Genomic DNA, 20,892 nt, shown 5'->3' on the forward strand with positions numbered 1-20,892 from the left:
TGTTTTTCGCCCACTTCTCTTGCTCTGCAAAAACACATTGTGTGTGCCGCTACAGCCACCAACCAGTGCGATGGTACAACTGCATTCTACAATAACACCAAAAGTTTACAATAGCGACAGTTTTAACAATACACTTAAAGCCCTACAAGTCCACTAAATAACATAAACTGGATCTGCAGTATCTGACGGACTAAGGAACTACTGCCTTACGTAGAAAACAGAATCTGTTTTCTGGATTACAAATTCATTCAACAAGTCCATGTAGATATGACGAGTGATTGCTTATTGGCTGCACTGAAAATCAGAGTAAGCACTTTGGCTTCAAAGAGTATCTATGCAGGAAACATGGGAGTTCTAAAACAAAAGGTTTAGTGGTCTTAATTTAATTATATGGAAGTTTCACTGATGAAATTGAAGTGACTTTTGAGAAAAGTGGTAGAGTGTACAAGTTTTTTTTCTTCAAACCACTTCTTCATTCTTCATTCAAAACTTTTGTGTATGTCAACATGTGACAGGTTCATTCTAAACTGTAAATGAGTGAAATAAACAAATAAAAAATTAAGTAAATAAATAAGCAGACTGTAAACAGCCATCTGTATTGTTCCCACATTCACATTCTGACAGAGGTAAACTCGTCGCCACCGGCGCTTGTTCTTTGTTCACCGTTGAATACTGTGCTTCTTTCTAGTTGAAACAACCAATTTGCTCAAATGACTTCTGTTTGTTTGCTAATTAGCTTTGATTTTTATCTTGTAAAGAGTTTATGTGAAAATTTCTGGTAGAGCTCCGGTGCTTTGGGACAACACTTTCACAACCGTGGAGCTGAGAGCTTGCAGCTTCAGAACGTAGATATTTCCTCTCTAATCTCAGTGAATTATGTTATCAGAGCAAAAATTCAAGCTGGTAGAACAGGTAGTTCTTCATTATTTGTATAAAAAAATAAAAATAAAATGATTTCACAGAATTCCTAAAACCCGGCCACAAATGTGTCACATGAAATAAGCTGAACCCTGAAGTCATGATGCAGCTGTATTCAAAAAGTAGAGCAAACTGCATGTATACATTCACGTACACACCATACATCAGCTGTGAAGCATAATAAGCTCAGTTCCTACGTGTATGAAATGCTTCCCACAACCGTGGCAGAGAATATTAATAATGAAAAGGGACACTTTCAACTTCAGGTATAAATATTTATACTTTTTACCTCTTTACTCTTGCAAACTTGCACACCTTGGCACGGTTTGTTTTCATCTCTGCAGTAAACTGAGGTACATTTCCAAACCAGTGTGCAGGAACCACAGTGATCATCACGGAGTTAGACCCGTTCCAATTTTCAAATCTTCCACACCCTTAAATATTTTTGAAATTTTGAAGCTGAGTTCTTAGTTGTACTTTAACAATGATAACCCCAGTAACCTTGAAGCGTGTTGAGTGTGCTCATTTCATAATGAGCAGCAGTAACTCCTCATTAAATACTTACTTTCAAGGGACCTAAATGGCATAGATGGGATCAATCCAATCTTCTGACAGGATCAAGCTGCTTTGTAATTGCAAATGGGAATCCAGCCACCACGTAATTGGTTGCTTTTTGTGTGTGTGTGTGACTGGGTATTAAATGCCTACGGGAGCCCGTTTGCCAATGTGAAGTGCGGGTTATATGTTCTTCACTCAGTGGGTTACGTATCATTTTATCATTTGGTCATTTAGTTAATTTGATAAATATTGAAAGTGATTTGATATCAGTCTAAGTGTGAATCGCAGAATGGACAGGGAGCCAACACAAAGGAGGGGAAATGGTTTGTTAAAGGTGCTTAAAAATTTGGAAGCAAAACACAAAAGCTAGCCTGGGGTAAAACTTTAAATTGACATGATTAGCACCTGTTCTCTTTGCTTCAGATTAATCAGTTTTATCCAGTGAGTTGTAGTAGGTGACCTGCCACCATATGACCACAGAACCTCTAACCCTAACCCTAGTTTTGAGCATTTCAATGTTCAACTTGAGGACATTAAGTTCACTAGTTCATTTCCAGGTCGTCTTAAAGAAAATACATTACAGCCCACTTAAATAGAATGGAATTCATTTTAATTGCAGGAAATAGAGGACATTTGGTTTAAAAGATGCACATTTAACCGAAATTACGACATTGTGTATTTAAGTAGGAAATTTTAGGAACATTCTCACACAATAAAACAATAACTTTCTTTCAGGCAAAAGGGTCATCAAAGATCAGCAGCTTCTCCCCTGAAAATTTTTTTTTATTTCTGTGGCTTATCCTTTTACCTAAAGTGTAATTACTTGAACACTTTCAAATGAAAAAATACCGTTTGAACAATATCTCCGCTCCATTTTAATTGTCCGATGTTGTGTCTGCTGTTTTGTCTGGCCACTGCTTTGCATGCACAGTTTGTTTTCAGGAGCCATAAAGTTTGATTATTATGGAGCACTTCTTCCTGCACTCGAGGGCATTGAGGCTAAAGTTGGTGAACGAAAGTCTTTGTATGCTGATATGTATCTTTGACTATTTATAAGCAAGGTTATTTTTCCTACTCGTCATAGTTTTATCGTTGTTTTCTTTCGGAAGCAGCCACATTTTGAGCGATCCTGGCAGGAGATGTCATGTCCCATAAGCCCAAACCTTCTGTGAGAACGTCAGACTTCAGTCTATCATTTCACCCATCAGAAGGTGTGGTGTTGTTGTTTGAAGCCCAGGGGCTGCATGTCATTGACCCTCTAACCTGCTGACAAATTTAGCAAAGAATCAAATGTTTTCAGTATTCTTCATGTGACCATCAGCAGACAGAAATGATTTTGTTCTGCTCAGTAGCTCTCTGTATGCAGAGCCTCATCTACATACTCTTGCATAGACGTGACTTATGCTGTCTCATAAATTATCACTTGAAATGAAGTGATAAGTCCATTTTGTCTGTGGATCATATTCATTTGTTAGTTTAACTTTGGTGGGCTACAAATTAATACCGCAAACAGCAAATTTTAGATATGAAGCTGCAACATTAAATTTTACTCTGGGGGGGAAAAAAGTAGATCTCTGTTTTTTTTAGTTTTTTTAAGTTAAATCACAATTTAGATTTGGAGTTCTTTAACCAACTGAGTTTTTTAGGAGGCAGAAAAACTCCTAAAAGGAAGTGCGTGAAAAACCGCAGCTCTTTCACGCACTTCTCTCATTCACACGCATACAGAGTTTAGATGAAAAAAACAAAAGATAGATTGCAAAACGAATTATAGTCAATGAAATCTGTTTTTCATCTGCAGGTTTAGGATGTATTTTATCACGAGTTTCCAGCTGTTGTCAGTGCTTTTTCTACATACAAAGTAATCAGATGCCATCAGTTTTTTTTGTAAATGTTTAAGGAATCTGAACAGATTCTTTATTTTCATAGTCCGCGCCAATTAAACTTTCTTTTGTCTTAATATTTTTCTTTATTTGCTTGCCGCTGCCATATTTTAGTTAACTTTGTACTCTGCTTTTTTTGTTTCAAATGTATGCATGGCTCAGTATGTTCCACATAGGCATTGAGATAATGCTGTGATTTAAGGAAAAAAATCACAGCATTTTGTGTTTGTGACGCGTTTAAAGCAAAACCTGTTTGTCCTCGTTGAACTTCAAGTCAGCTGCCCTGTATCTGGGTCAGCCCATCAGCCCCCCGCCACACACGGCCCTTCGCTGCCTTTCAGAGAGCTACTCAGCAAGCGTTGTATCACCTGTGGAATACATGATGGGAAGCATGGAGGACAGAAATCTAAGGTTTGCTTATGGGAGCGTGGTGGGGGGCTAGAGAACACTTAAAAAATCACATTTTACAAGGTAAATTTTTCCCTCATTGTGTTAGACGCTCGCACAAAGGAAAGAGACAAATTGCTTGACGTTATGTCAATGATTGCAGTTTCTTTATGCACAGGTCATTCTGCAGCCATTTCAACTGATTGCAGTTGTATTTCGTTTTACAAAGTTTTTAAGGTAAAAATAGAAAAAATAAATACATTTTTGTAAATGTATGTCTGTGATTTATAATTTAGAGTGCAGCAAGACTTCAGACAGGTTGTTGCCGTGACGACTTTAAGCAACTGCCGATCGGGGGTCAACTACTCTCACAGTCGTTACGTCGTTCCTGCTAAATAAACTTTGTCTGATATTGCGAACCCAACAGTGTCCAAAACATATTAGGTTTTATGAAGTGAAGTAAAGTCAGTGACTCGATGCAACCTGCTAAGTTTTTTTTATTTTTACAAATTCAAATAAAACAAACTTGATGTACTGTTTGATAAGTAAGATTCATTGGAATGTATTTATGATTGGATTGAAAGGACTTTTTTATAAAGTGCCTTATGATGTGAATTATATAAACTTTATATAAATGCACTAAAATTAACTAAATTGGTGCTGGTCATTTTAGTTCTTCATTATTTTTATGTATTACTTTTCATTATTTTATATTTTGGTCATTTCGTACCAACCATTCATCAAGTCATAACATGTAAACGGACGTTTCTAATGGATTGTCCTTTAACATCTGATTTAAAGTTATTTACTGTAATCTGTTCCTAAGTCCAATAAACAATAGAGTTGTTTTGGTTTAATTAGTGGTCATAATCTTGATATTCAAATTGATCAAAACTAAAATAAATGGAGTCAGAGCGGAATATAAATGCTTCAGAAAAGTATATGCAATAAAATTCAATTACATGTGAGATATAAACATTTTCATGATGATTCGTTTCCATAACTAGTCATGAATACGTTATTATGGAGAAATAAACTGATAAGCTATATATGATATAGACACAAAATAGTTTTTACAGGTACAAAAGGAATGTAGAAAGGACTGAAATGGCCTAAGACATTGGAGGGCAAACTTTAAGACTTTTATATGGACAGTGTCTGTATAAATACATAAACTTTGTTTTTGCATAGGGTTGTGTTTATCCAATTTTGGGTTTAAGGAAAACACATACAATTTACAAAGCAAAGTGTGTGTGGGGGGCAGAGGGGCAGTTTAAGTTGTGACTACAAAATAAGTGAACAAACATAAAATCCTTTCTACCATTAGTGTCATTCTTAGACTTAGACTTAGACTTAGACTTGTACTTTATTGATCCCTTGGGAAGACTCCCTCAGCAAATTGAAGTTACCAGCAGCTCCCAGGCAAAAAACAAAGATAACACACTTAAATACTAAGGTACACACTAAATGTGAGTAACCAAAACCTTAAATTATGCAAGAAAAACCTTAAATTATGCAAAAAACAAGAAATAAGAATATAGAATATAAGAATATAAATGAATATAAATACAACACAAAAAAAAATATAAGAATTTGGCGGATAGATTGACCAGTGATATCGTATATATCGTTTGATATGATATCGTTTCCATGAAATGTCCGCAGGAAATTGCCTGCAAGACAATCCGGCGTACTTTAAATTGTGACAAGTCAACAGAGTGCTGAGCAATAAGAAGACACCTGAATACCTAAAGGCCAAAATCTAAAAGACCAGTGAAACACCCTGTGGTGTGGAGTGGTGACTGCCAATCAAGAAACATAGGCATGCCTAGAATAAGACATTTTACTGGACGATAAATTGTCCCAGAACTTATTGCGATAAATGATAATATTGGTGTTTTGAGAACATTTTCAAGTAATACAATAGTAATAATGGCATAACAATGCAAGAACACATTCTTAAAGATCAATAAACATTTAAATTCTAATTAACATTTAAACGCTGGAACTGGAAGACATTTGGAATATCCAAAATAAATAAACAATAGAAATAACAAATAAAATAAAGCACAAAGCCTCTGTAAACAAAATTATCTTTCAAAAAAAGGGAAAGTTGAGACCAAAACACCAGACTGAAGACTTTTATCATTCAGTTTTTGGTAAAAAGAGAAAAATGATAAATCAAGCAAATAAAAATTATTGAGTTTTTTTTACTTTATCGTGCAATTAATTGATTTATTGTTTACTGTGACAGGCCTAAGCATGCCCATTGCACACATGTTTTTTAACATAGAATATTCAATTTATAGTCATTTTATTCATACATACAACTGTAATTATTTTTAAGGAAAAGAAAAAAATAAATAAAACTTTATTAATGTCTTGATCTCAGGAAATGACTGCCATTTGGTGGTAATCAGGAGAATATGTCACAAATTGTTTGCTCCATTTTTAACATTGAAATCTGAATTTCAGTTTTAAGTGTTTTATTTTCATTAGCATTTATTTAAGCAAGCGAGTTATTACAAACAAATTCTTATTTACAATAAGTAAATAAAAAACATAGCAACATTGCTGAGGTCATAAAACAAAACAAAAAATAACAGTGAGACAAAGACCTAGGATAAATTTGACATTAATCATTCCAGCTGAATCATGTGCAGGTTTCAGACAGAACCTTCTTTAACTGCATCATTTGAACTGCTGGTCAAAGGACTGCAGCCAAGGTTGATCCAACTTGGTCATGTTGCTGCTTGCTACAGTAATGAACTATTTACTAGCAAGTTTGTGAATCTGTACCTAGTAACATATTGTCAATATATCATATTATACAGTCTCTATTAAAATTAAAAGGCTATTATAGTGTTTTGATACTAAAAAGCTGTATTAAATCCTGCCAATAAACACTAGCTTGGTTCTTGACACACAAAGATGACAAAACCATTGCAGGCAGGCTACTGGTGCCTTAGCCTGCCTGCAATGGTTTAAAACTCCTAAAATAAATGAAGGGTGAAATCAAAAAAGACACATACAGTAACTCTATGCAACCATGTCCCGTGTTGTAGTCTTCACACCCACACACTGTCTATCCATTCTCTACCCCTAGGTAAAACATCCTCAGACATCCTTTATTCAGTGAAAAAGAAGAAACAAGGGAAATACCAGCAGGGGAACCGATTTCTACTGAGAAACTAATGACATACTTGGAAGTCTTATGACAGTGCTTGAGATAAACTGCATTGTTTTGTGCATATATGCTTTCTTTATTAATATTCTGTCCAGTTGTATTGCATTTTTTAGGAAGTGTCCCTAAATAACTTTTTAGATAGTTGCCAGTTGTACTCCTCTACCAGAGTACAAAAGTTTTAAACCATCCCCTGTTTCATTTCCTATTTTGACTTCAGTGAACAAGTAGTTATTAAGGTTGTCCTGATGTAGTATTCAGTGTCAGTAGTATCCAGTATTCATGAAGATATTTTGGCATTTTTTAAAAACTTGCCTGATTCTGTCATGATTCACAAAAACCTAAGATCCTCACAGTTTCTGTTTCCTCTGTCCAATCCAACCAGGCCGTGTCTACTTATTGTGCAGACTGTACTTAAAATACTGGGAAGGTATTATCCCAGTATGTCAATTTTTCACCTAACAGCTCTTTGGGAATCAGTTTGTTGGTACTGGAATATTAAGTTTTGTGTTGACCATAAGATCAACAAAAGAAACATGGGACTGCAGAACGTTTTCATTGACAGGTTCAGGTTCAAGTTGGCTGTACATGATCACAAACAATAGTCCAGTAGGCTGACTGTTGACGACAGGTTCCCAGTTTGTACTAAGGCACCAAAAGTGTACGAAGAAAGAACCACTGGATTCACATACTCATGTTGTTTACGTAAAATTCTGACTCTGCTAGATAATTGTTGGATCACCAGCTATGCATAAAAACAACATCATTATTAAAATACACATTTAAGATTTAGAAAATTAATAAACTCCTGGTTTGAACAAGACACATGGAATGTGGTGGAAGTGCAGAGGCAGCTGGGTTGTAGGGATTGTGTTGGATAGGTTTTAAGACGAGTCTTGAATGTGGTTAGTGAGGAAACTCTACAAAGAGCCAGAGGGAGTGCATTCCAGAGTGGAGGAACAATCCGGCTGAAAGATCTTAGAGCCATGGTGGAAAGCTGTTGTGGTTTCTGATATGGGCAACTGCCCAGGGCGCCCCTTTCCCTTGGTCCTTAGATGCCTCTCCTGTCAACAACTTCATGGAGGAGGTGGGGTCTGGGAGGAGTGGATGGAAGTGTGGGAGAGGCCCCAGAATATATTGGTATATACTGTATACTTTCCCAATATATGGGATAAGTGCATATTGCTTTAAGCTCTAGAGATATTTGGGGACACGTTTTATGGAGGACTCTGCATGTTAAAGGTTTTTCCCTTTAACATGCAAGACAAATTTACAGCATATCTGAAGGACTCTAATGGAAGTACTATTAAATAATTTAAATAAAACGGGAACCTTGTGAATCAGAACGGAACAAGTCTGGGATAATCAGCGTCGTAGCTGCACAGCGCCAGAAACATAACTTGTTTTTAACACCTTGTTTTGAGGGGAACTTAGCAAAACAGCTCCAGATGGGGTTTTCTGCTGTCCTACTTTCCATCTTCTGTTCTGAATCACAGATGGCAGAAAGATGGCACAATCAGGTACTTTGCGTTAAAGTCCTACAAATAAAGTGTGATGGTGTAGCAAGGCGCTCACTGGGGAGCAGCTGGAGCACTGTAAATCCTAGCAACACCAGGAGCTACGACTCCTAGGGGAAAAAAAGTACAGTATCCTGCACTAAAGGACCTTATGTTGATTAAAATGAATGTGACAAATATTACAGTCTGGCAAACTTAAATCTTACAACGGCATCCGGGTGTTTAACGAGGAGATTAGAGTTGCAGAAATAACACGTTTTCACACTTGCTCTGAAAAATGGCTTCATTTTCATATCAAATCCCGATGCCAGTGCAAGACATATAAAGACTGTGTAATCAGATTGACAACATGACATTGGACAAGTTGTCTGGGGGGGTTTATCAGAAAGAAGTGACTGGACCTGTCAGGCTGTGTCACGCCACCAGCTGTGAGGGCCTGGCTGACATCCAGTGTGACACCACCCGTGGTCTTTTGTCATCTCTGCTCCCCGAACGCTGCAGAGTAAATGTGGCGGACAGGTATTTTCACAACACATGATCCTCAAAATTGCCATAGCCGCTGTGTTAAAAAATATAAAAGGCCCGGATTTTTGGAGATTGGCATGCCTCTGTGAAATGTTTTTGGGTTTTAGGATAGTTGGGCAGATTGGTGGTAAACGTCACTGGATGTGAGATGGTGCTTATTAAGTCACAACCCAGGGCCAAAACGGAAAGGGCTTTCTAATATTATCGAGTAGGAAAAAGGGAGCTTATTTATGTCTATGAATAAAGCAAAACAGTGAGCTTTGGAATTGCAGTTGTGGAAGCATTTTTCTTTGTCATGGAATAAAAATGCTCCCTCCTTCCTTTGAACTTAGCTGGACAAAGGACGTTGTGTGTCAGTTTTGAGTATCTCTAAGGAATCTCCTACCAATGGGGAAACATTCTCAGCCTGATAAGATAATTACACAGGACCAGAGGAGGGTGGGGAAAAACCTTGAATTGAAACATGGAAACAAAAAGGAAAATTACACTTCCATGGCCATTTGTTAATGACTGTTTGTTGTATAATTGTTATTTATTTAAACTTAGACTTATTGTGGTTAATTAGAAGTTGGGTTGAGCAAAACACAGAGGCTGAAGACTTAAGATTGAAATTGAGGTTCATCTTCCAACAGAACCATAACACTAGACCTGATAGTTTTAGTTAAAAGCAGATTTAGATTACAGCATATTGAGGTGTTAGAATGGCCCAGTCAAGAAAAGAATGAGCAAAATAAATTCAATCATGTATAGACCTACCCAGAAATAGACCTGCAGATGCAACGACAGTGAAAAGTCATTCTACAAAGTAGAATTTGTAGAATTTGTAGAATGTGTGGCCAGGATGCCAATCCTGGCCACACTTTTCAGATCTATATTCAAAATATCTTTTGTTAAAGTTTTGAAATTGACCTATCTTTTCTTTTTTCACTTTGACTGCTATGTGCTGCTTTGAGTCACCTTGATAATATTGTAATAAAATATTGAGCTTATGGTTGTAAAATGACTAAATGTAAAAACTTTCAAGAAGTACGGATGTGTTTGCAAAGGTAAAATAGCTAGCAGCAGTTAGTTCTAGAGGACAGAAGGCACCAAGGACCAGTTTATAAAACCTTTTCTTCCTGGTTCCAAATGAAGGGAGGATCTCCTATTTTTCTCTACCAGGAAGGGCTAAAAAAATGTTTTATCTAGTAAAGAAGATGGATATTGACAGATTATGTCTTATGTCTATATTAATGGATTGTACTCTGTGAGCTTTTGTGTTCATTCCACTCTCTTGAAATAGCTTCAGTGCGACATGCAAGGGGATTAGTTATGCTGACCATCCACTGCTGTCACAGTCTGTATTCATAAACACAACACCAGCAAACCCAGTAGTGATTTGGGAATGTAATCACTGCCTCTTCATTAAGGCTTCATTTTCTTCAGGCTTTTTTATTGGTTTTCTCTCTCAGTGGTTATATTTGCATTTTATTTTTAAGTTTTAGCAATGTAGTTGTGAAGCTGTCTTCATGTTGTGTGTTTCTCTGGAAGACAACCAGGAACCATCACAAACCTCCTCTAACCCGTGACATGGTAGATGTTCAGAGCTCATAAACTTCCATAGCACACCCCTACACACGAACACACACACACACACACCCCACACACACACACAGACAAATAATTACAAACTGTATTTCCTCCCATTCCTAGGGGACTCATCTTTATTTAATACTTTCCTGTTAGCTATCATGGCTCCCGCTGCTCAACTCATTACTTCCATCAGTCTGGGGATCTCAGAGTTCTGATTCCTGGGATCATGTTCTCTGTTTCAGAAACTTATAAATTTACAAGAACGCCCCAGACCAACACAAACCCTCTGACACAAAACAGGCAGGGTGTGGATTTTTCTTTTATTTCATTAACAATTACAAACCTATGATTGTAATTGTATATATATATATATATATATATATACTGTATATATACTGTATATATATTCCTACAGAAATTAAGAGACCACTTAAGATGATCAGTTTTTCTGATTTTACTTTTTATAGGTAAATGTTTGAGTAAAATGAAAGTTGTTCTTTTATTCTATGAACTACTCAGACGTTCCAAGCAAAAATTTTGTACTGTATTACTTCTCATTTCTAGTGTTCTTTATATTCCTGTTAGAAGACGGAAATGCATTTTTTAACACTTGGTTGGTAAATACTGTAGCAGAAAGGTGTAACTCACTAACTCCAGCTTTGCCTTATCGACTTACGTCACACGTCTTAACCTGCTGATATTTTTTATAAGCACATCTAATGTTGTAACAATACGTTGTCACTGGGATCATTTCGCCAGTGTTGTGGTTGTCTAAACCCAGTTGTTCTCCACTAGTGGTTTAATGATGCAACACTTGGTGAACTCTTCTCCACAGAACTGACATCAGAAGATCAAAAAACAGACTCACTGTGAACGATGGGCCGCTCCATCCCAGCCTACCCTGTCCTAACTTTTCTCCCTAACGATCTGCTTAAAGCACAGAAATCAGAGACAATATGCGGCTGAGCAAGCTTTCATTCTTCTGCTACAAATGAGGTTTTAACTTGCCTTAGGACAGCTGTGTTACCTTTTGACAGGTCTACCATCTCAGTCAAACTCGCAACCTTCCCCCGTCCCCTGAGGGGGTCACATCAGGCCCCGGCCAGACACTTTTTACTGAAAGAGAAAGCCCATCTGGAGCTTGGCATCCCACCTGCTTGGCTTCATGAAACACCGATAAGAAACCCCTTAAAGTACTGATAAGTATCTCTGCCTTAATCACCTCAGGGATGGATTATTGCTTCTCTGTCGGCCAGTCTCTGCTGTATAATCTACAGCTGATACAAAATTCTGCAGTCAGCCTCCTAACTAATATCAGAAGAAGACACAGAAGCAAGGTTCTCCCATGCCAGTTAATCTCCTCTGGCTTTCTGAAGAAACATAGTTAGAGTTTCATTTGTTTTCATTCTTTGTTTTTGAAGCTTCGCTCTCAAGTTGTATCAGCTCTTTGGCCATTTTTTGAGTTTCATTCACTTTAGTTTTATTTATGTAGCAGCACTTCACAATGCGTCTTGTCAAGACACTTAAAAAAAGTAAATTCAATCCAATCTTACAGACAAGTACATCCATTCAGCTGATCCTATTTATCAAATAATGCATCAAGTTCAGTTTATAATTCAAATTAGTAAAACCTTGTATTTCTAAGGAAACACAGCAGACTGCATCAAGTGGAAAATAATAAAGGGCAACTCCGAACAAATGTATTTTTTGCAGGAACTCAGTGTTTCAGAACTTTTCCAGTTTTCCAGATTAGAGAATGTTGCTTCTCCATGTCTGGATCTGGTTCTGGGGATGTAAACAACAACAGCAACAGATCTTCATAGTCATGTAGAACATAAAAGTATATTATAACCCACAGCGTAGTGTACTAATACTGTAGTGCTGTGCATTGGTCACCACTCTTTGTAATATACTGTAGATATTAACAGATTTCACCTTGACATAAAAACATAGACATTTATTTCAGAAATCCCCAGAATAACACACATTTTTTCACTAAACATGGTGCCATTGTAATGTGATATCAGATAATGAGGTCCAGTCATGCTCTCAGATGCCTTTTTACACATTAAAAGGACGGTTCTGGTTTTTTGTTCATGACGGGAGGCATTTCAGTCATATACGTTTGAAGCTCTACTTCCTTGTTTCATTGCCCTCTTGTTGTTTTATCTGTTTTTAATTTGCACTGTTGTATTTTGCCTTTTATTTCCTTGTAAGTGTTTAGGGCTTTGTTTGAAAGCTCTTTACAAGTAGTTATCATTATTATTTGGTTGAATGTCACAGTGATTCAAGGCAAACTTATTCAAACCAGCGCCACCTGATGACGACCTGCAGCACTTGTAGAGATGTCAGAATCCCGGGTGACATGTTGAAGACAGTCAGCACACCCTTTGTTGAATTTAAACAACTGAATATGAGATTAAGCTACACAACATGTGCCAGACTATTGGTTGCTTTTCAAATGACAGTATGCCAAGTAGCATTGCGGTATTTCAGCTTGCCAAGCTGCATTTTCATTCTTATATTTTAGATATGCTTTATCTAAAATCACTAAACACTTGGTGTTAACTGCACATCTGCTGAGCTCCTTTGGTGACCAAAAATGGGAGAAATCTTTTGGTGCAAAACATTCTTCATAATTTTTAAGCACATCTTTTGAGCCACCACAAACACAAACTGGTTAGATCAGATGAGGTGATGAGCTGAGATAACTGTATGGAGCTTGACAGGGAAACTGGTTTTACAACCAGATCGTTCACACCAAACACACACGGCCACTGCAGCATGATTAAAAGATATTTCAAACAGAGACTATTAGAACATTCATGCTTTCTGATCCAGTTTAGAAAATTGTTGATTTTGTCTTTTCTAAGTTCATTTGTAAAATAAAGACGATTACCAGAGTTCATCCAGAAGTTACAGGTCCTTTTAAATTCGAGCATTTGATTTCCCTTCGAATGAAATGAACAGGACAATACATTGTTTATTTGTGTACACCCAACAAATAGAGATGTTAGCACTTTGGACCTTCACAGCTCTGAGCTCTCACCTATTTCTAACACACAAATCTGATCTTCAAAACTCCAAGCCAATATTGAATTGGTTGAGATTAGGCAAATGCAGCTTATGACTGTGTTTTTGTGTTTTTTTTTTCTATTATTTCTTGTATCTGGCTTTAAGTAATTAGGTCTGCTTAAAAATGGGAATTGTATTGTTTTTAAGTTGGAGGCATAACAATAAATGAAAATTATTTATTATTATTATTATTATTTGTGACTATTTCCATTTTAGTGGAAGTCAGGATTTGATCAAAATTAGGATTAATCCTGCAGCTTTGACAGCGAGCAAAGGGGTAACAACTCAGTCAGTCATCTGAGGAAACCGAGGCAGCGCATTTTGAAGGACAGTAGTCAGAGTGTGGCTGAAACCTCTGAAACTTGTCAGAGGTTTGAAAATTTCCACTGCTTGGGGAGAAAAATCTGGACGGCTCTCAAAGTGAAACAAGAGTCCGATACTGATTCCGACTTTCCTGCAGAGGAAAGCGCTTTAAAAGAAACAAGAGGACGAAGGTCTTACCTGTGCTTGTTTGTTTTTCGTCTTTATTAATGTCGAGGTTCAAAGGCGTTGTGACGTTTTTTAACTGATGGCTGATTAGATCATTTTATTAACCACAAATAGGTATTCATTATAATTTTCATTAAATATGGATCTTTATCTTTTAGGAGCAGTGACCGATTATAGCCATTGTTTTTTCTTGTCCCTGTGATTTTGATGACAGCACAATAAAAAAGATGACCTGCATGACTGGGACACTATGAGAAATAATGTGATGATGTAGAAAATGAGCTAAAAACATCTGGAAATAATTAATTGGATAATCAGAACAAAGATAGAGGATTTGTTTTCAAATAAAAAGGCTTGTGGAAGGAGAAAACCTGAGATAAAGAGTCAGGCCTTAACCGAGGTCAGAAATGAGCAAATGAACAAATAAAAAGTGAGAAGAAAACAATCTTTCTGAATGATAACCTAACCTAACACTAACTGAATTCTGTATCTGATTGCAGCCTGTTCACTTTACTGCAGCAGCTATGAGAAGAGCAAGATGACTGACCTTTTGTGACCTTAAGGTCCAGGTCCTTTTATTTATTTTTCTTCAAAAATCTGTCAAAAAAGTTTGCCAAAATTTGCTGAAAAGCTTGTAAATTAACTTGCTAATATTGTATTATCTTTCTATTTATAAGATGATTCTGAACTGTGTACATATGCCGTGAGGAAATCAAGGCTCACAATGTTATTATTGTAGATTTAATGATATAAAATGGGGCGGGGGGAAGAATCTAGCTGACCTAAATGGACTGTATATCTTTTTGGCTTACCGGCCGTGTCAAAATTCATTGCGAGCCACAGTGGCAAAAAGGCTCAGATGAGCTTCACTTGTACCTAAATCCTAACTGGAATTGGATAAAAGTGCAGGATTGCAGAAATGGAAAAGGGACACAGCGCTGGGCCATATCTATCCTCAAGCCAAATGAAAACTCAGAATGATGCGTCAATCACAGAACTGACCACAGTGACAGAGAGAGTCTGAGAGTGAGAGAGCCCAGCAGTCCCAAAGGCGTTTCACCTTGACAAGGTCAACACAGTGTAAAACCTTCTGTATCAGCGCTTCCACAGAGACAAACAGACACGGGAGGGGCGGGGTGCACCTTAATCATGACCTTTTGTGTGTCGCTTCAGTTTTCACTGAATGGAGAAATTCGTTTTTATTCAGACAGTGATTGTAAAACTTCAAATCCTTTAACCACCTGCAAAGTCATGTCTAATCTACGGATGCACCGATCCACTTTTTTCAATTCCGATACTGATACCGATATTCATATCGGTATCACAGCTGTGTCAAACTCACAGCTGAAGGGTTTCTGTATCTTATGTTTTCTCCTACATATAATGTTGTTTTTAAGTTATTTAAGTGCCCAAAGGCCTGTATTATTATTATTATTATTATTATTATTGTTGTTTTCAGCAACAATACCGATTGTACCGATATTCATATCGGTATCAGTAACTGAGGTTTAGTATCATCCGATACCGATTGAAAAGCAGAACTGAATTGTCCTAAAGCATTTGTTTCTTTTTTAAACACACATTTAAATACAGCAATAGCATCAAAAGCTAGATCCAACAAATAAAAACAAAACAACTTCAATTTGTTCAGTCAGTGCAATTAGGAGTAGAACAGCCAATGAAAAATAAATAAGTTATTTACAACAGGTTGATAAAACATGTAAAAATAAACTGCAACAAACCTTTCAAATGGTTCGGAAAGTGCAATTAGGAATTCTAAATATAATGCAAAATAAATAAGAAAGCATGACATCACTCAGAACACAAAGCATAGAATTAAATTGAATAGATCTGCCCTTATGGATAGGGCACATTGTCACCAATCTAGAATTTTTTTTTTCAATATTGGGACTGATCTAGATATTAATATCAGCATGGTGGATCTCTAATCTATTTCCCAGGTATTTGGTCAAACGGTTGGTTTTTCCAGTTACCACATTTTATGTTTTTGTCTACTTGTGAGCTGATGAGTAACATTAAGGCTTCACTTGCAAAGGATTGTTTTGAGTTATTCCCTGCACCTGTAGCCGTAGGTTCACTTGACTGACATCACCTGTAACTTAAATAAAAACAAAACATTCCACTTTATGCAAGTTTTTGAAAAATCAGACATTTAAATGGGATTTTCTGGGATTTTCAAAGACCCTCTAAAGTTTAGAGAAACTGATCAACTTTAAAAAAAAAAAAACTACAATTATTCACCATGTTGTGCAGGAAAAAGAAAATATGCTAAACGGGACTCTGCAGGTATCTTTGGTAAACTATTCACCAACTTTTACTTCACTAAAATAGATGCATGACAGCATATACACACGTGTAGACTATATATACAAATATAAATATATTCTGTTGAGCTGCAACAGCAGCTGCTTGTTACAACAGCAGCTGCTCCAAACTCAGTAGAGGTCAACTGAATGATACCTATAAAAAAAACTAAACACAATTAATGTTATGTATTTTTGGAAATGACAGGCTATGCAGCTGACCTGTGGTTTGATATTTAAGCTCAGGTGATAGTGGCACATGCAGCCTGCGAGACGGGCCGTGCTTCTGATACATAAATCAGCCCAAAAATGAAACATCTTCTCATGCAGCAGTTCAATTGCAGTAAAAATGATTTCCATCTGACGTGCATTAATGCATCTTAATGTCTATGGCTGTGGGGTTTTTCACATTTGAATCATTGAATCCAGGCCCGGCATTACACCCCGTGATGATATGCTAAACATCTTCCACTGACAGACAGGAAAAAGACATGAAAATGCTGTTTAGTTCGATGGAGAGATACTGTCAGCATGTCATGACATGCCTCTCCATGACCAAATATTAACTTTTAATTATTGTTTGTTTTTAAAAGAGGTGTGTGCTCGCTGTCATCTTTGTAATAAAGTGTCCTCTGCCAAAAAGCAAATGCAGTCGGTTCCTCCTTTCAGGAAAAACAACAGAGAACAAAAGGAACATCTGTGGATCGTCCCGGCCTCGCATGCACACAGTGCAGCTTTTACTGACAAGTATGGGTGTGCATTATTTAGCAATAGGCAACACTCCTTTTTCGGTATTGACCAGCCGATGTTAACTCTGCAAATAACGATGGGCATGCTTTCATTTGTAATTCTTTTAAAATGTTCTTCCTTTTTGTGCTCAGATATCAGCTACATCAAGTCTGCTCCTTCTGACTCATTCAGCTTTTTAGAAACAAGCCCAGATGAATGTCTTCTGAGGGAATGAACTGATTGCCATGCTTGAACTTCAATGACCCAGTTTAGAATAAGCTTCATTTAATACAGGATCCATATTTACTTTTGTGCTATTTTGTTTGAATTATTTTTTTATTGAAATAAAAACTTAAAAAGTGCTGAGTGAACCAAATAGCCGATTGCAAAGTAGTTTTGAAATATCAAACTCAAAGTGAAACTGATGTTTTCCTATTAGCTCAGTAAGTGTTGCTAATGCAGACATTTTCAGAGAATGCTAAGAAGATTTCTACTGAATGTTAATGTCTCTTAATTGGTTTTAAAATATTTGATTGATTTGAAAATAAACGTGTGAGTCGGTTATTTATTTAAGTAATTTAAATAAATAAAGCAGACATTATTTATTTAAGCAGACATTAAGTATATAATGTCTTAAATGTGAAGATCGGCTTCACATTTAAGCATGGGCCGATGACACAGTTAAGGAAATTATGGCCAATTTATTGTCTGACTGATTTATCAGTTCATCTTTAGAAAATAAGCTGTGTTATTTCTTTGTGTCCCTCAACAAGTTCATACTTTGGCAGAAGTAGAAAGGAAATTCAAAAAGTTAAACGAGATTGAAATATCTACCTTATAATATCTACCTTGTTCAGACAGTTTAAGTAGAAGGCAGAAAGGCAACCATTTTGTAGAATTTAAAGCATTTTTAAGTGTGTGTGTGTGTGTGTGTGTGACTTATCACCTTTCGTTTCACTTGTAGGAAACATCTTTGTGGTTAGCCTGGCTGTGGCGGACCTCGTGGTGGCCATCTACCCATACCCTCTGGTCCTCACCTCCATTTTCCACAATGGCTGGAACCTGGGTAACGTCCACTGCCAGATCAGCGGCTTCCTCATGGGTGTCAGCGTCATTGGCTCCATCTTCAACATCACCGGCATCGCCATCAACAGATACTGCTACATCTGTCACAGCCTCAAATACGACAAACTTTACAGTGACAAGAACTCCGTGTGCTATGTGATTCTAATATGGGCACTGACTGTGGTGGCTATTGTGCCCAACCTGTTTGTGGGTTCACTCCACTACGATCGGCGGGTTTACTCCTGCACCTTCAAGCAGTCAGCCAGCTCGGCGTACACGATCGCAGTGGTGTTTTTCCACTTCATTCTACCCATCATGATTGTCACCTACTGCTACTTGCGCATTTGGATATTGGTTATACAGGTACGGCGACGGGTCAAGCCAGACAATCGGCCCAAATTGACGCCGAACGATGTCCGGAACTTCGTCACAATGTTTGTGGTGTTTGTGCTCTTTGCCGTTTGCTGGGCGCCGCTCAACTTCATCGGCCTGGCTGTAGCAATCAAACCGGAGGTCGTCGTTCCCCTCATCCCCGAGTGGTTATTTGTGGCCAGCTACTTCATGGCTTACTTCAACAGCTGCCTTAACGCCATTGTATACGGCGTGCTGAACCAGAACTTCCGGCGGGAGTACAAGCGCATTGTGGTGTCGGTGTGTACAGCTCGCATCTTCTTCCAGGACAGCTCCAACGACGCAGCGGAGAGACTCAAAAGTAAACCGTCGCCGCTCATGACCAACAATAACCAGGTCAAGGTGGACTCTGTCTGAACCAGAACTCACAGACTAGATTTTTTTATGCTGGAATTGAGAGTTTCTCTATTTTTTAAGGCTGACTGACAAAAAAAACCCAACCCAAATATAAACATAAAACAGCTTCTGTCCTCTGGGCTCTTAAGACGTTCACACTGTACGGTGCTATCTGACCTCGGAACAATCACAGTAAAAACAGATGTTTCTATATTCTTTCTCTTTGTAACAAGCACTTTGTTTGACTCTACAGTACACGTAGTAAATTAAATGAGTAATGTCTGCTTTGTTTTCATGTTTGCATTGATGATATTAATGTAGACTTCAATTATTTTTGTGAATCTCAAAATTATACATACCACTGGCAGATTTAGATAAAGGAAGTCATTTTCATTTAACCAGCAAGAACAGGCATATTTTAAAAAAAATGATATAACATTAGAATGAGTATACATATGTAATTTTTTTTTTTTTTTTACAAAACATTCTTAATAGTGGATAGAAAAAATGCTTTATTGGCATAACAGGAATCAACCCCTCCACAAAGTTTTTTTTTCTTTTTTCCACACTGAATGTCAAAGCTTGGGGATTTCTAATCTTTCAAGTCTGAGATTATGGAACTGAAATACCAAGATGATGTACATGTTAACTTGGGTGCCGACAAATGAGGATAAAATCCCAAAAGATTCATATCCAATTTAGGTGTAAGGTGACCCTTTTATTTTACTACCATGTTTCCTCTGGAATCACTGATTTGTTGAAGTGACCCAGTCAGAGTCCCAGCTTGATCCGGACTGAGACTCGGTGGAGGAAGCTAAAGTCCAGGGAGTCTTCAGCGACTCGGAACTAATCATTAACGTTAGTCAAAATAGCAGTGGAAACATGACTCTGACTGTTCTGATTACAGCAAATATCCCAATAAAATATGAACAGAGATAGATAATCCTATTTTTCAAACTGAGAATTGAGAAATTTTTGCCCTATTTTAGTGTGAAAATACGTAAGTCTCTGCCAGTGGTATAAAGGATTTGTCTCATAAATAAACTATATATATATATAAAAAACAGGGGGTCATCAAAAAGTAATAATTAAGGCCAACAACTTTTTACTTTTTGTTGAACATATAATAATGGAGTTAGCGAGTTTAACAACAATATTTGTGACACTGTAACACTACTTGAGTACCGGCTGTATGAGTTGCTGCTATCTTATTATGCCGTACAATATTGTCCTTATTCTTTAGGTGGAATATTACAATTAGTAAGAGGGAACTTTCTCTCCATCCTGTGAAGTCATTATACTGTATGCATGGATATAAAAACGTGTTCATATGCAAAATAAAATCTAATATTGATCTTTGATTGATGGATTTGCTGTACTCTGTGCTCGCTTCACTCTTCCAAGAAGGCATTCTGTTTTGCTATTTTGGTTTTTTTTTGTGATCAACTTAAACTGCCAAAATGTTTCAGGAAACATCTGACAAGAAGAGTTTTACCATAACAGGACAGAGTTGTTCACTAAAAACATTTCTTGTAATTTTGCCACCATCTACTGATGACCTGACATGTTTGCTTCTACAGATTTTCTGTCCTTGCCATTTGTCTGATAAAGTTGCAGTAGCAATAAGTGGACGCATCCGTTCCAGTAGCACTTTCCATTCCAATTGACAGTTTTACAGCCTAACAAAGTAACCTAATATTTGCTGATGATTTGCTTATCAATTAATCAGTGAACTGGTTTATGCTGCCGTCCAGAGTATGGTCATCTGGCTGCAGAGGACTCGAGGACCTTCGTGCCAGAATGACCTTTTACACAGGTTATCATGTGACTTTTATCTTGTAGGGCTGCAATTAATGATTATTTTAGTAATCAATTATTCTAGCAATTCTTCTGACCTTTAATTGGATAAAAGAAATTGCACA

General features: G+C 37.1%; 1 protein-coding gene across 1 annotated transcript in view; it reads left to right on the forward strand.

The window, feature by feature from the left end:
- The window catches only part of mtnr1aa (melatonin receptor 1A a), a 50,660-nt gene extending 30,323 nt beyond the window's left edge, over positions 1–20,337 (forward strand). Inside the window, exon 2 of the mRNA XM_032563059.1 lies at positions 18,123–20,337. Coding sequence (XP_032418950.1) covers positions 18,123–18,991 — 869 coding nt within the window. The 3' untranslated portion in view covers positions 18,992–20,337. The remainder of the gene's footprint in view (positions 1–18,122) is intronic.
- Positions 20,338–20,892: the final 555 nt, after the last annotated feature.

The sequence above is a fragment of the Xiphophorus hellerii genome, chromosome 5, assembly GCF_003331165.1.
Source record: "Xiphophorus hellerii strain 12219 chromosome 5, Xiphophorus_hellerii-4.1, whole genome shotgun sequence".
Taxonomy (NCBI): Eukaryota; Metazoa; Chordata; class Actinopteri; order Cyprinodontiformes; family Poeciliidae; genus Xiphophorus; species Xiphophorus hellerii.